Below are 16644 nucleotides of genomic sequence, written 5' to 3'. Positions count from 1 at the left end.
GATGAGAGACCCTGACACATGATTGTGTTAAGCATGAAAGGGATGTGGATGTTGCTACTAACAGGGATTGTTCCCCATGAAAAGAATGGTGAAGGCAGTACTGACAGTGCCAAATTGCAACACAGACAGAACCAAAACCTTTCTAGGGCGGGAGTAATCTTTATTTAGTTTAAGCTTAAGGTAAAAAGCATAGGCAGTAACTTTTTTTTACTAGTCAATAGAAAGTAATTCCACCAAGCCACAGGAGAGCTGGAAAGTACTTACTGAAAGGAAAATATTTAGAGAAAATAGACATCCATACAAAATTACAAAAGGCCTGTAATAAGAATAAGTCCATTTCAAGGAAAGCACAAACTCATTTAATTTATAGAACAAGTTAAAGCCTTAAAAAATCTTAGTGGAAATTGAAATATGCAGACATGTATAAACATTCTACAAAAGATGGTGTCTTCCTGAGTGTCCTAAAGCTACAGATGTGAGGTGGTGGGGAGGCAGAGCAAGAGCCCTCAGGGGCATTTTCTCTCTACACACTGTTTCCCTCCTTCTTCATACTCCTGTTTGGAAATCCACATCTGCTGAAAGGTACCCTGCAAGAAGGAAAGAAACATTACATAATTATCCCTCACTTTTACTACAAGATACAATTCAAGGTAGACTCACCACTGACCAGTGGAGTCAACTCCCGACAGCCTCAACTTCAACCCAACTTCGAGAAGAAATGACCTATCACTAAGGACAGTGCACCTGGGCCTGCTCAGGGTCAGAAGAGGGATTATAAGCCAAGGCTCAACTGCTCCCACTGAAAAGGGAAAGTCAATGTAGGCTGACAACATCCACAGATAAGGCATTCTGTTGTGTCCTAACATGGAGCCAAGTGCCACAGTGTAGGCCTGTATGTAGTCCCAGCGCTCTGGAGGCTGAGGCAAGGTGGAGGCCAGCCTGAGGTTGAAGGTGGGTGGGGGACATGGACCAATTTTATTGTAAATGTTTTTAAACAGATAACTCCTACCAGGTCCTCCACTCATCTGCCAGTTTTTAAATGCAAAGATCAATAGAGCACTGAGATCATTCTTTTAAAATTTCTGCTTGTATTAAAAATTTATATGGCTCAATATTATAATAGATAAACAACCATTAGCAGAAAACCCAGAGTTCTGTTCTAGGAGGAAAAGTGAATAGGAAGAGAGAGTTACTCACAGTACTAAGACAGATTTTTATCAGTACAGAATAAATATTAAAAGCATTCTTGGGCCCCAACAAAAAGAACCAGTAAAGATGTAATAAATAATTATCCAGAGAAAAAGGTGGTGCATTGTCAGATGAAAGAACTGTCTTTACAAGCTTCTGCACGCCACTCCCATTCCCACAGCCCCCTCTCAGCCCAGAGTGTGTCTCAGCAGAATCTTTACTACAAAGCAGCTTATCTACTAACCAAAGATGCTAGGATGGAGCCTCCAATCCATGAGCTGAACCTTCGTTCCACCGTCGTGTTGTTTGCAATCAGTTTCAAGCGCATGCTCTGCAACACAGGAAACATGAGGACACTGGGGTAGCACAAAAGCCAACACACATCTAATCCCAGCACCTGGGACAGGACAGTCTGGTCTACAAAGCGAGTTTGAGGACCAACAGGGCTACAATAGCATTCATATTTCACAGCCATCACATACACTCACTGCCCACACACATACACAAAAGAAAAATGAGTAATTTTACATGGTGTCAAACAGCTAAGTAAATACTTGACATGGGTTAGGCTGCTTCGTAAGAAAGGTCTTAATGACTATTGGTTAAGAAAATGGACATGACTCAAGAGAACTGGGTAAATAAATACAGGCCTGCAGCACTTGCCAGATAGGAAAGCACTGGGCTGCAAACACTGAAACCCATGCTCTAACTTCTGCTGCAGCTTGTCTGAATCTCCTCAGCATGAAACTCCTGTGAGGTCTCATTTCTGCAGCAGTAAAGTAAGAAACTATACAGTCTCCTTCCCTTGAACAGCTACTAAACATGTTTTACGGTGTTCCTTTAAGCACTGACACTGTTACTTTGTAATCTCATTAGAGATGTAAAGACAATTTATATGTGTATATAACTCCTTCCAGAGCTATTAAACACAACAAATTGGCAAAGCAATAAGAACAAACATTTTCAAGGCTGCATAAGAGGACAGCACTTACAATTCATGACATACTCTTAAAAGGCACCACAGTAGCACTTCATTTTCATTTAAAGTCTTGCACCCACCCTATCCCCACATTTCCAGCTATCTCAAACTCTTCCCAATCAAAATGCCAGATCACAAGTAACTCTGGATCCATAATGTCTGCCTTCCACATTCGTGCTTCTGCCCAGCAGGGTGGCTCATGTCTGTAAGCCCAACACTCGGGCTGAAGAGACCAAATGCTGAGCAAACTGGCCTGGTATACAATGGGACTACAATATATGTCCTATCTCAAAACCTAAAACTTTAGGGCTTCTGTTTTGAACACGGTTCAGCCCAGGCTTGCCTTGAGCTTGTGCTCGTCCCGCCTCAGCCTCCCATTAGCTGGAATAGCAGGTCGGCACCACCTCAGTACTGTGTTCATCTCACTTCCCGTATTAAGGGACTTTCCCCTCCTCCTTAGGAATCTGCCTCAAGATAATTCTCAAGGCATCCATAACAGACACTGTATACCAAAATGTGGACTACTTGCACAGTGAACTAATACACACGGTAAGGTAGAGCACAGGATCCGAGAAGGTGTCTGTTCTAGAATGGAACCTTTCTCCTGATACTTTTCTGGATTTTAATTACTTCATAAAGGACTAAAGTTTCTAAATTAACTCATTAAATGGAAAAAAAGGACTCATTTTACTACTTTAATTATGTGTATGTATGTGCCTGTGTGAGCGTATGTGCACATGACTGCAGCTGCCTGAAGAGGCTACAGAGGGCACTGGAGCTCCCTGGAACTGGGACTATGTGAGTTCTGGGAACTCAGGTCCTCTTCAAGAACAGCTCCCGCAGGTAAGGCCGAGCCAAACCCTGAGCAGACCCTGGACGAGTCACTCAGGTCTGTAGCTATATTCGTGAGCTTTCTGTGAAATCCAATGGTCAGAACTACTACTGCAGGGTCTAGACTACTGGTTCTCAACCTGGGGGGCTTGGACCCCTTTGGGAGTTGAATGACCCTTTCACAGCGGTCACATCAGATATTTACATTATGATTCACAGCAGTAGCAAAATTATAGTTATGAATTGGCAACAAAAATAATTTTGTGGTTGGGGTTGAACACAACAAGAGGAGCACAAGGGTCACAGCACTGGGAAGGCTGAGAACCACTGCCCTAGACTATCATCTCCAACAACGCTGCATGCTGAAGGCAGATGTCAATCACGGAAGTATATCAGCATGCAAATTACACTTCCCATTCAAACATACAGCATATGTAAAACAGGAGAGGTCAAAAACAGACAATTTCTATGGACACACGTATCAGCCTTTAAGCAACTTATACCTAGTATTATTAATACACCATGCACATTACCTCTCCAGATTCTCTTCTCCTTTGAAAACCAGCACCATGTGCCCTATGAGTGCATGTGTATGCATGCTCATATGTACACACTTATATGTGAAAGAGAGTGTGTGTGTGTAAAATAAGGTGGAGATAGATAGAAGACATATAATTTGACCTCTGAACTCCAGACAGACATGCATGGGTGAATGTACCCATACATGTGCACACAACATGCACAAACATTAAAAAGTGGTTAATGTAACAAGAGGGACCAATAGGTGTTGTGTAAGACATCTTGAATAATAAAGATACTACCCATACATAAAGGCACACAATTATCTATTAAATTCCACTCAGTGAAAACGGACACAACTAAATAACACAAAGAACAGAAAAACTTACTGGGGGAGTTTTCTGAGAAAGCTCTCTATTTAACCTGTCAGTGAAGCTCTGTATTAGCGTGTTTCCTCCTGCTACAATCACACTGCCGTAGAGACCCTAGGAGAGAAACATAATCATTTCCACGTTTCCAACAACTAGTGTTGTTTGGTGCTGTGAGTCGGACCCAGGTTCTAACTTGGCTGTTTTCCTCTTATTCAGTGTGTGTGTAAGCATGCCACAGTTCCTGTGTGGAGATTAGAGGACACTTGTGGAGTTGGTTCTTTTTCCAGCATGTGGGCTCTGGATCAAAGTCAGGCTTTCAGGCTTTGACGGCCAGCTCCTTTCTGCACTGAGCCATCTTGCCCACCCAGAGCCACTAAACTAAAATTATTCTTAAACTTGTATATCTTATGGGCAGACAACTGCTAATATTAGAAGTACATTTTATAACAGTATTCGTCTTTATTTACCTGGAAGTTACGGTACCTTAAATTAGATAAAATTGTTTCAGGATCATGACAGATAATGATCCTCTTTGGAAACATCCCTGGCCAAAATGCTTTCTCTCTGAAGAAACGTTGCAATTTTTAAAACCTAGGCTGAGCCTTCCAAATAAAAACATCATACTCACAGAGAATATATTTACTCCTAGTGTGCATGTATTTATTTTAAAGTAAATGTCAACCTCCTTTTTTAACTGGCAATGTTCTCAGTTTAAAAACCTACTCCAAGCATTAAAATCATCTAAATTTTGAAACAGAAAATCCAAAAATTGGGTCCCCTATGCCATCAACATTAAGTGAACAGAAAATGATCTCAATAAAAAGCTAGTTCCACTCTTGCAAGGGTAGTTAATTCCCTGCCCTGAAGTGACCTTGGTGGAGCTTGGTCTGATATACTTTGATACTAATTATTTCGTGCTGTCTCTACACCCCAGGGCTGTTATGGAACCTCGCCTTAGGAACTTCCTGTTTGACCAATAAAGAGCCTTCACACCTGGGCAGGGCAAATCGGATCGGTGTGGCCATGGTTCCTCAGCTTTGGGGAAGAAGAGGAGGAAGGAAAGAGGCATGCGCTATGGGTTAGGTGGAGAAGTGCATGGCCAGCGTGAATGGAGATTTGGCCCAGATGATGATAATTATCCCATTTTGGGACTATGGAGGGAGGTAGCTCGATAGAAATTTTTAGAAGCATATGGTATGGGATTGGGGTAGGTATGGGACACCTGTCCCACTATGGGAAGTAGTTTAGGGGATTAATATCTGCCCTGCCCCAGGTTTACTAAGGCTATTTTAAATACAAAAGGTGTCTGGGTCTTGATTGATTGCTAGCTGGCTAGAAAAATACCACTGTAATAATAATTATAGGCCTGATAATAAACATTATTAGGTCATACTAATAAATTATCCACAACATGACCTTGCACAAAAAAACAAAAAGCAAAAACCGCAGAGCAGAAAAACAGTTCAGTGAATTACAAGAGCTTGCTGAGCACATTTGGAGGCAGGAGTTTGGTCCTTAGAACCCATGTGAAGGTGTGAAGACGCCCAACTCCACAAAATTGTCCCTCCATACACAACCCACACACATATGCTAGTTTTGTGTGTGTGTATGCATTATACACACACACACACACACACACACACACACACACACACACACACTTTTTTTTTTATTGTAAAGCACCACTTGCACCGTCCTGGAAGTGGTACAGGCCGTGTGGTCACCCAGCAGCCGTTTGTAACTTGCCGTTTATGCACTCATATCTTCGTATCTACTCACATCATACTTTGTAAGCCAACTACAGTAACTTGACGAAAACCAAGATGGAATGTGGGTTGTAAACTAAGGGGACTATTAAAAAAATCTACAGCTTAATAAAAAGTAGCAACCTAAATGAATATAGTATATAACAAAGTCAATAGAGTATACGAACAGTTTAAAACTTGACAGAGCAAAACAAATACAAAAATCACCCATGTAAAGTTGCCTACTTTAAGCCACATCTTTCTGGAAAAATACAGTAGAAGTATTTTAGTAAATTGATTTACTACATTGTAGGAAATGCGGAGTGGCGATGGCTAAGGATATTCTGTGAGGATGGAAGTGTGCTAAGACTCTTCCCTGTCTAGATGAGCAGCCACGAACCATGGTCACAGACGAGCCGGTGCAGCTCAGGAGCTGAGCCGGCGTCAGCAGCACTGCTGTGTCCTCCACACCCCTTTCCTGGTCTCTGCAGCTTCACACACGGTTATAAACAGCCCTCAAAGCCAGTGGCCAAAGCGGCAAAGCTAACGCGAGGCACTTCACTGCCGTAGGAGAGTGACAGAAGGCTGACACTTACTGGTCTGATGTCAATGTCACACATTCCAACACTTGTCGTGACGACGTGACTGACTCCCAGCATGGTGTTCCCAGACAACCCCTAGAACAAGAACGCAAGTGTTCACGCGGGAGCCCTTCATGGCAGCCTTTAGTCTTATTTCCCTAAGTTCTCTGCACAGGAAAAGCCACACAGTTAGGAAACTGGGTTTCATACCTTTACATTGGAAGGGTCAAATAATCCTTCAGGAATTTTTAGCCGCTCTGCACCAAAATCACAGTTGTAACCATTGGGGAATTCGTAGTGAACAGTTGGCATCTGTGCAGCCACCCTGCAAATGTAACCGTATTTCACACAGAGCAAAACAACTTTGTTCAAAACGATAGCCCTCCTACTGGTGTGAGGGTTACCAGTATCTGAGAACGTAGAGTGCAAACACGAAAGAGCAGTCTATTCAGAATATACTCTGTGTTTTTAAGCTAAGCACACTCTACTGCTCAGTAATCAAGCATAGCCCTTATTGCTGAGACAGACAGAAGACATACTGTTCATCGTAGGTGGAGTCCGACACCTGAAGAACCGAAGCTTGAAAATCTTGGATGACACACTGTGGACAGAGAAGGAACAAGTTTGAAACAACTCTGTAACGTGCACTTGGTTCCAGCTCTGTGACTGCCTACTTATGACATCAGGCCAATTTCTCACTGATGAGTCATTTGAAGAGTGCAACTCTACCAAAGCCCAAGCATCAACATCTACGATGACATGGGAATTTACAATTTATAACATAAGTTAAATTCATTTCTATAATTGTAATTACACAAGTTAAGTCCATTTCAATTGCAGTATTTATGGAATGATAATATGAGGTTAAAACCAACCAGGAACCTGCACCACTGACCCACCAAAAGAAACCAGAACATCATTCTTTTCCTTAGAAGTAACCTGATTTTTTGTTTTGTTCTGTTTTTGTTTTTTGTTTTTTTCCAGACAGGGTTTCTGTGTATAGCTCTGGCTGTCCTAGAACTCTCTATAGACTGGGCTGGCCTGGATTTCAGAGATCCACCTACCTACCTCTGCCTCCCTGTGCTGGGATTAAAGGCACGTGCCACCACCACCAGGTAACTTGATTTTAAAATCAAGATTTTATCACCTGAATATGACATGCACACATCATACACCTCATATAGAAAGCTCTAGTGAGTACTCAAGATGAGCATGGCCCACAGGTTGACATGGGAAAAACCTCTTCTGATGTCTGCACACGATCATCAATCCAAGAATTTTCCACGTTCTAACACACACAACTTTGGGTGCAACAGTCTCCAGAACACACTTGGCTATAGTTCTCTACCCTTCTACTATTAGAAAGTCGTGTGTATCCACGGGACGGCAGGCGCACCGACCTCTCACCCACACAGGTCTACACAGCCACATTTTCAGTAAAGAGTCCCAGCGGATCACTGCTGAAGCAGTCACACACTTGTGGATGTCTGATAAGAAATCACACCTGAGCTGTACTAAGTTCTACACAAACTAAAGCCATTTTTTCAACACAGTGTAAAATAGCATGCTTGCCTATTTCTAAGCCCAAACCCTCTTCCATGCCTTCCAACTGCTATGTAGGAGTTTATTTGTAGGAACTGTTTCAATAATATAGAAAGTGTGCCCCACCCCTATGCCACTCATTTTGTCAGATATTAAAAATATATATAACTTGGCTGTCCCTGCCCGACTCAGGGGCAGGCAGCCTGCTAGTCCCTCCAGGGTAATAAATCTCCTGTACTATGTAAACAAACAGAAACAAAAACAAAAACAAAACAAACAACCCCAGAACCTTAGAATTAACACCTGATTGGTAAAGACAGTAAGGCTACTCACATTGCACATGTAATTGTGCCAAGACCTCGTAACCTGTGGCAATTTCTCTTTTCTTTTCCAGTTTGCAGGAGAGCCTTCCCGAACGGCCTCCTGAGAACAGAGAGCATGCTAAGAGACTTCAGGGCAGGAGAGGAGGCCAAGGCAGGTCACCGGAAGGGGCCCCAGGCTGCTTACTTTTGATGCGATCATGTACGGGGGGATGAGCTCGATGCTCATCTCCTGGAAGAGCTCTCTGCACTGCATGGTGATGAAGTCTCCAGCAAGAGGAGACTTCACAATACCTGAGAATCAAATCGAACCAGGCTGAAGAGCCAGTCTCAATTCCTTGGGACTGGGAATGTGTTTACAAAGTAGGTTACTTTTTGTAGAATAAACTATTGTTTCAAAGAGTAAAGCCATGCATTCAAAACATATTACTTGGGAATGGATGTGCTCAGCTAGCAGCCCTGGTCTGTCCTCATGATCTGTGCCCGCATTAAGCAGTTACCTTGTTGAAGGACATAGCCATCGTGGACTGGAATTGCAGTGGTGTGGGTAGCTCCACTGTCCAAAATCAGCCCAGTAGAACGACCATTAGCAAATCTAGTTTAAATAAAGCATTAAGGAAAATAAAGTATCAAGGCTCTAAGATAGTGTTGAATATGAAAGGCTGCTCTTGTAACGTGTAAGCCAGCTGTTTAAACATACATTATTATCATTTGCATTGTGTAAAAGCATGTCTAGAACAAAAACTGTTGTCAATAGTTACTCATCTTGAAAAATACAAGCAGGGCTCTCAAAATGTTTCTCTTGAATTAGGCTGGTTAAAATAAATATACTGAAAACTTCTACAACCGATCAAAAGGCTTAAAATAAATTGAGACACTTTTAACAACATTTACAAAAACTTGACAAGAACACCAAGAGGCTGCGACAAGGGGAGGAAAGTGCTGGAGAAGCCCTGCAGGGATGGCAGCGCCCGCCCTCTACTCAGTGAGCCCAACAACAGCCAGAGGACAGGACAGCTCCCACTGCCCTCAGCTGCGTGCCATGGCCTAATGCAGGCTTATGAGCTGGACCTTTCACTGGCTCTTCAACTATTTCCTGAACATTTATTACATCCAAGTCTGGTGCCTACTAACAGTTCAGAAGAGGTAAAGGACAGAGAAAGGGGTGGGGTGAAGGGCACAAGGTTGCCACTAAAGTAATGCCAATCTAGCCCTGAAGGGTACCTAGTTTAGTAAAACAAGAGGTCACTTTATCTGCAAAGAGAAGAACGTGGCTGTCCTGGAAGATAAAGAAGAGGCCAGCCAGCCTGTTCCTGGGCCTGCAGCGGTAAGCTGGGGAGAGTGCGGATGGAGCAGGAGAGGCCCGGGAACATGGTATCTCAGAACTATAGACGTTCAGCACAGCCTCAAAGTAAAGAAGACAAGGAACACGGAGAGCAATCCTGACTCAACACAGAACGATTTTAGAAAGATTCCAGAAGTGCTCAGAGGCCCACAGAAATGAGAGAATCTGTTAGCTACACATCTGACAAAGGATTACTCCCTAGAATACATACCTAACTCAAGAAACTAGCCTAAAAAGAAAAGCAAGCTAATCAGCAACGCCCAAAGAAATGAATACATAGCTCTTAAAAGATGAGTCACCAATGCAATAAACATGAGAAAATGCTCAACACTCTTTAATGCTACCATGAAATACAGATTAGAACCCCAGTGAGATTTCATCTCAGCCTAATCAGCAAAAGGACACAAAACAGAACTCTGTGAGAAAGGAGACCTCACTGCTGGTAGTAATGTAATATTCCAGCAACTATGAAAATCAGTAAAGAGGACCCTCGAAAATTTCAAAGTTACTACAGCATCCAGTTAGACCTAGTAGATCTCTGCCAACAGAAGGAAGTCAGCACAGCACACACAGAGATGCCCACACACTTGCTCCTCACAGCCACGTCACAACGTCAGCCTCAGTGTCATCAGCACATGAGACAATGTGGTCTGCACACACCTAGAGGTTTGCCAAGCCAGAAGGAATGAAATAATGCTGCGTGTGTGAAAACTGGAGATCAAACAAGTGAAACAAGGCAAACAAAGACTGCATGTACAGTGTTATTTGCAAATCCAAGAATTCCTCACAAATACATTAAAAACACATGCATTTGCACATATGCACTTCCACCCCACCCCCCCCCCACACACACCCCTGAAAGGCAGAGTGGAAGAAGGAAAGAGGCAGAGTATCAGGAGGGGGCAGTGGAGTCTGAGGAGAAAGTGGGTGAATATAGTCCAGGTACGTGACATACTTGAAAGCGATAGTCTTCACGAACTCCAACACTATATACGACAGTTATACACCAAGAACAGGAAGAAGCAAAAAAGCTTTAAAAATACTGAAATATAGATGAGAAGCTATAGAGAAGGAAACACGTTTTCCACTAGTATCTTGCACCCAGAGAAAACATCACATTATTTAAGGATACGCTGTCAGAACTGCAGTTTTGCAGAGGAAGAACGCAGGGATGCTGTAGTGCTCAAACATCAGCTCCGTCAGCTTCTCTCTCTTCGCCCTCGTGTTCCACTGGAGAAGGGAGGAAGGACCAGGTAATCACTGCACACTAATTAAAGCACTGATACATTTTATGCTACATTACAGAGCCATATTGAAAAAAAAAGTTAAGAATTTCCCTTTTCTAAAGATCATAAACTGTCAGCTGCTATGAGTTCTTAAAATAACGACTTTCTAAGTCACAGGAAATTTAAGATTCTAAAAACAAAAGTATTCTTATATATTAAATCTGATAACCAAAATCCTAAATATGAATTTTAAAGCATGGAATCATTTCACTTGTAACTGTTATTCACAAAGCCAGTTATTTCATTTGCTTAAATAATGTTATAATCACAATCAAAATTAATCTTTCCCCAAGTTTCCAAACTCAAAATGTGAATTTTGATGACTCCCAGCAAGATGGCTTAGCAGGTGGAAAGGTCTTGCCCCAAGCCTGATAGACTTAGCTACATCACGGGGGCCCACATGGTGCAGAGAGCTAATGCCTGCAAGGTGTTGTCTGACCTCTACACACACACACACACACACACACACACACACACACACACACACACACACACGTTTGTGTACAAAATAAATAAATAAATGTAATTTTAAAAAAGAAAATCTTCAAATGAGTGGGAAGTAAAGCAAGAAAAAGAACAGACACTAGAGAAACTCAGAAGTGGGTCTCACCGGTGCTTCCGACATGAGAACAGGATGCAGGCTGGCTTCGGATTTGACGTGCATCTTGTAAGTATGATCCAAAATGGCCTGGAAACTATCCCAGTCTTCAACTAGGACAGAAGAGTCATAGTTGAGACAAACTTGGCTGATGATGAGTAAATGCAGAGACCGTTTCTATGACTGAGGGAGGCTGCTCTAGGAGACTCCTGCTACCATAAGGAAAAAGGAAAAAGGGGAAGGGGCTGAAACGCAGAGGAGACCAAGTCTTCCCACTGTGTATGTCACAGGACACGCTTCCCGCTGCAGCTGCACAGTGTAATGTTCCCTCCTCCTCTTTTAATTCGCATTTTAGTGAATGGTACCATTTATTTATCACCTCAACCAAAATTCTAGAAAATCTTCTCAATTCTCCTCTCCTTTCTGCCTCTTCAGTCTCTTAGTGCCATCTGTTGCCTGGATACCTAAAAACTACTCCAAGATCTCTGCCCTCAGTGGCTTACGCCCTCCTCTCTTCTATCAAAACTTTCTCCTCTCCTGCTGTCAGCCTGTCTCCAGTACTTCCTCCCGCCGACCCTACATACTATCAGTGAGTCTTTGGGGATGGCAAACATGAGCACACCGCACCTTACTTAATTTCCCTTGGCCAGCTTTCAGGGACCATCCAAAGGAAGATAGTGCTCTCTGCCTACCTTTCCTGCAAGTGACCCTAACACACACAATGCTGCAGCCATATCTGTAAAACATTTGTAACCTATTTCTCTCACAGCTCCCCTCTCTTCACATAAGCTGGTGTTTTTCTGCTGCTCCTGGCCTTGTTGGCCTGTAGAATTTTTACTTCACGGCTCAAGATTCAGCATGTCGCCTCCTTTATGAAGACTGGCATGAACTCTCCTTGCTAATCCCACTGTCTCCTGACCACATCTACATAGCTTTCTCTGTCTGTATACAGTACAGTTTCCTGTGCACTCACCGAACTCCACTGACTGTTTAAGGAAAAGAAACACTTGCACATTTTTGCATTCTTGGTATCCAAAATATTACTTTGTGGAATTAAAACGAACAAAATACCTGATGCCCATCTTATAAGAAGTTACTATTTATATCTAAAAATACCATGAACTCGCAAATCAAACTCATACCCATTCCATTCTTGAGTGGCGAGATGGCTTCCATGTTCTCCCTGGGCACTCGAAGGGCATTGGTGTCTATGTAGTAGGTGGGACCACCCTGCTTCCCTTTGTCCCCGTCGATTTCCATCATTGTGCTTCCGTCATCTCTCTCCAACACCATACCGATAGCCGTGGGGAAGTCAACCTGGGAGAGTGAAAACACGACGTGGAGCATCTCTGCTTTCATCAAGGGTTGTTTCTGTGTGCATCACAGATGACTCTTGCCTAGCTAAGCAATTCTGATCACTGTTCGTACCTTGGGGCAGTCCTCACCAGCATAGCCAGCCCGCACTGTGTATGATCCAATGTCAAAAACAAGGGCACCAACTTCATCTGAAGAGATTAAAAGAGAATTAATGAAGAATTTAAGGGAATTGCACACAACTTTAACCCCAGTAAGGGAGGCAGAGGGAGACACATCTCTGAGTTCCAGGTCACACTAGTTTACAGAGCTAATTCTAGGACAGCCAGGGCTTACACAGAGAAACTCTGTCTTGACAAAGGGGGGGGGGGGAGAGAAAATTAACACTAGCAACTTTTAAGTGTATAATGTTTAAGCTTTGTAAAAACTCATTACATCCACATATCTTTATAGCTAGAACCCAGCTTTTGTCATTGTTGTTTTGAGACAGGGTCTCTCTGTGGGACCCTAGCTGTCCTGGAACTCATAATGCTCCACCGGTTTCCGACTCCCAAGTGCTGGGATTAAAGGTATACCTACCATGTCTGGCTTGAACTGAGTTTTAAATATGCCTGCAAGATTTATTTAATTAAAATACACCAAGTCATACATTGTTGATCGGTGGAGGCTTAATCAGGAAAAACGTGGTACACTGACAGCAGGTAGTAAAGGTTCCTTACTTTTAAAGGGACTATTTAGAAACACTACCCTCGTAATCCTTGGAACTGAGGAAACAAGAAGGAACTGTTACCAGAACCTAGAGAGGTTTTGTGTGGAGGGCTGCTGGGAGCTGTGGCATCAGCTGAATGGTGCAGTGAGCTATGGCTGCCTATTCAGGGAGGGGGACTCCAGCCTCCAGGGAAGTTCTACAATGCACCATCCAAACTGGGACACTTTTAACATGGGGGGCGTGGCTTTTAATGATTATACTGGATCTAAGGGCACAGGCAAGAAGTACAGTTATCCTACTATCACCAAATCAAAGCCCAAACCAGAGGCTGAGGCAGCCCACTGGGGTCATCTATACAAGCACAGGAAGGGTACAAATAGCAGCAAGGGGATCTGGAGGCCAAAAACAAAAACAAAAAACAATATAAAACAAAAGCACAAAACATTTAGTATACTTGAATACCAATTCATCAATTAGGAGAAATTATGTTCCATGCAATGAAGAAACTCATCAAAACATGAAAACTGGAAAGCATGAAGAATCAGAGCTTGAGAGTAATTATACAGGCCAATTAAAAAGCATTTAATGAAAGTATCATTAAAGCTACACAGTCTAGGCATTAGGAGGTAGTTTAGTGCAGAGAAAAAAAGTGGCAATTTTTTTCATCAAGTGCAGAGAAAAGCCTCCATTTATATTTTCCAAGCACTTCGCCCCAAACAGCAGGCCTCCTAAAATAACGCACTTTGGCTTTTCAGTGCTGATTTGTCAAAGGTTTCCCCCACACACCAACATTTAAAACACTAATCCTACTCACCGTTATTCAACTGCTAAGGCCTTAAGAGAAGCTCTTCTATACGGCGAGGGAAAGCTGCACATCACTATAGCCACTGTGTGCAGCCTAGCACTAGCTACAAAGAGCAATCACAGAGCTACTTAGTTTAGAGAAATTAGTATTTTAAAAGGAGACGCATATGCCACTGTTTGAATGACAGGCTCTGATATTTGAGCATCTGGTCTCCAGTTGGTGATGCTGTTCAGGGAGGTTTAGAAGGTGTGGGGCTGGATGTAGGAAGCTGCCACTGGGGACAGGCTTTAAGTTTAAAGCCTAGCCATTCCCAGTTGGCTCTCTGCTCATGCTTGAGTCTGAATATATGCAATCTCAGATTCCTGCCCCTGCCACCATGCCTGCTGCTAGCTGCCATACCTCCCACCATAACTGACTCTTATCCCTCTGGAATCATAAGCTAAAGGAAATTATTTCTTCTAGAAGTTGCCTTGGTCAAGTCTTTTGTTTGTTTTGTTTTGTTTTATCACAGTAACGGAAAAGTAACTAATGCACTACGTGAACTGGGTAATTTACTAACTCTGCTTCCGAATTTGTAAAATGTATTTAATACTTTTCTCATAGGATACTATAACGACGTTTTAAGCTCGATGTATAAAAGCACTTAATAGTGCTGACAAGCACTGAGCACAGTAAGCATTAGCTACTTGTAACTATTGCTGTCACATTCTTTCCAGGAAAAAGATTCACATTTAAGTTTCTAGAGACACAGCTTACAAAATCCTGCACAGCAGTTACAACGAGTGGGCTCAGATCCACTGACTCAAAAGAGATACAAATTTGCAGTGTGAGGATACTATTTAGCTCATGATGGCTTCATGCTACCGGTACACTGCAGAGAAAGGAATGCCTTTTCCTCATTCCAGAAGCTATATGTTCCCAATTTACACAATTTACAAAAGAAGTCTTTTAACTTTGAGCTCGTTGTAGAACTTTCCCCAATACTTTCTTCTTCGTTAACGCGGGGGATAACAGCACCACCTCCTGCCCGCAGCCAGCCCCCTAGAGAAGAGTCTCTAACTAGTTACCTACTCGTAACAAAGAAAACAAAACAAAAACAACAATTACTTGGAAGCTTTGATTTCGTTACCGCTGACCTATAAAAGGCTCCCGCCCAGCCGGACAGGAAAACAGCGGCGCGTACCTTAGCGCTCCGCTCCTCTAGAAACCCGGCACGCCTCGAGCCAAGTTGAGAAATGTAGCAGCTGCTGCAGGACCAGGAGGAGCAGCAGCAGCCTCAGCACCGGGAGCGACTCGCACCCAGTGCCCACCCCAAGGGCCCGGAACCTCTGCCAACTGCCGGGAAGGATCGCACGGCGGAACTGGTAAAGCAAGGGACCCGACGTGCCGGGTGACTGCCATCAGAGTCCCGCCGGTCCCGGAGCCCCGGGTGCAAGACTCGGCAAGGCCTTCCCTCGAGGCCATCTCGGAACCGCAAGAGAAGCCGAGAAAGGACTGCGCGCGGGCTCTGGGTCCGAAGGGCCAGAAAGGCCGAGGCCCGTACGAGGACCGGAAGAACTGGCCAGAGACCGGAAGGGCCCGCAGAGGACCGGAGGGAAACGAAAGCGACCAGGGACCGGGCCGGTCGTTCCGGCCCGCAAGCCCCGAGGCGCCGCGGCGCTCGCTCACCTCCGCCGTACACTCCGCCGCTCATGGCTACTGTCGGGCCGGGACTGGCCGGAGACTATCGGGCGAAAGATAGCGGCGGCGCGACTCCACTCCCCGAGAACGCCGACCCCGCAAGCCTGCAACTTCCAACGCCGCCCCCTCCGGCAACAAAGCAGCAGCCGCACGCCCGCCGCGCAGCCACTCTTGCTGGTTTCTCTTATTAGCCAATGACAAGGGGCCCGGCTTAGTCTCTAGCCAATCAGAACGTGGGTCTGCTGCATCGCCGCGCGGTTTAGCCATCTTGGCCAATGGAAGGCAGCCGAGGGGGCGGGGAAAGAGAGAAGCGACGGAAGAAGGGAAGGAGTTGGGGTACGGGCAGGAGAGGGCGGAGTTTCGCGGGCGGGTAAAGTGGGCGGGGCTTCCACTAGCGGACGAGAGAGTGGGTGGAGCTGCCCTTCGCGCGCGAATAGAGTGGGAGGGGATTTATAGGTGGGCAGGCGGGTGGGCGGGGCTTTGTGGGGGAGTGGGCGGGGTTTCGAGAGTGAGTTGGTACTGGAATTTAAGAGACAAGGCTGGTTCAGCAACCTAGCTGGTCTTGGTGTGTGGCTGATCCTCAAGAGCAAAGGAAACTTGATCAGAGAAAGGCAGATGTCTGCAAGGAGTACGGAATTTAAGTTAGTTAGCTCGTAGAGATCCCTGGCCTTTGATTGTGATGAATTCGGATTTTTTTTTTAATCAGAAAAAACTTCGACTAACATTTATACTTGTAAAGCAAAAGTGTGCTACACTTTGAAGTAATGAGCAAATCAGATATAATAATAGGATCCAGCATTTTTAATGGCTATTTATAATGAAAGATAATAT

The 16644-nt window shown here is 44.1% G+C and overlaps 1 protein-coding gene across 1 annotated transcript; it reads right to left on the bottom strand.

Annotated features, from left to right (window-relative positions):
* Positions 1-139: 139 nt before the first annotated feature.
* On the bottom strand, positions 140-16006 carry ACTL6A (actin like 6A). Its single transcript, XM_084769404.1, has 14 exons — positions 15802-16006; positions 12734-12810; positions 12448-12622; positions 11318-11418; positions 10554-10651; positions 8577-8671; positions 8264-8370; positions 8090-8179; positions 6754-6815; positions 6425-6539; positions 6230-6310; positions 3907-4002; positions 1433-1519; positions 140-587 (listed from the first exon to the last, which is right to left on the bottom strand). The coding sequence occupies exons 1-14, from the start codon at positions 15824-15826 to the stop codon at positions 507-509; spliced, it is 1290 nt and encodes a 429-aa protein (XP_084625530.1). The 5' UTR covers positions 15827-16006; the 3' UTR covers positions 140-506.
* Between the last annotated feature and the right edge of the window lie 638 nt (positions 16007-16644).

The sequence above is a fragment of the Acomys minous genome (genome assembly GCF_964271855.1).
Source record: "Acomys minous genome assembly, chromosome: 19".
NCBI classification, from domain to species: domain Eukaryota; kingdom Metazoa; phylum Chordata; class Mammalia; order Rodentia; family Muridae; genus Acomys; species Acomys minous.
Note: the sequence above shows the minus strand (reverse complement) of the source record. Positions and strands in the feature narration are given on the sequence as shown.

Bases quoted from the DNA above. Each gene is read 5' to 3' on its own strand.
- ACTL6A (XM_084769404.1), bottom strand. From the start codon at position 15,826: ATGAGCGGCGGAGTGTACGGCGGAG. The intron at 4,003-6,229 runs GTAAGTGTCAGC...TTTCTCTCCTAG, and splicing joins GTGACATTGACATCAGACCA to GGTCTCTACGGCAGTGTGAT. The intron at 588-1,432 runs GTTAGTAGATAA...TCCTTCTTGCAG, and splicing joins GCTCCATCCTAGCATCTTTG to GGTACCTTTCAGCAGATGTG.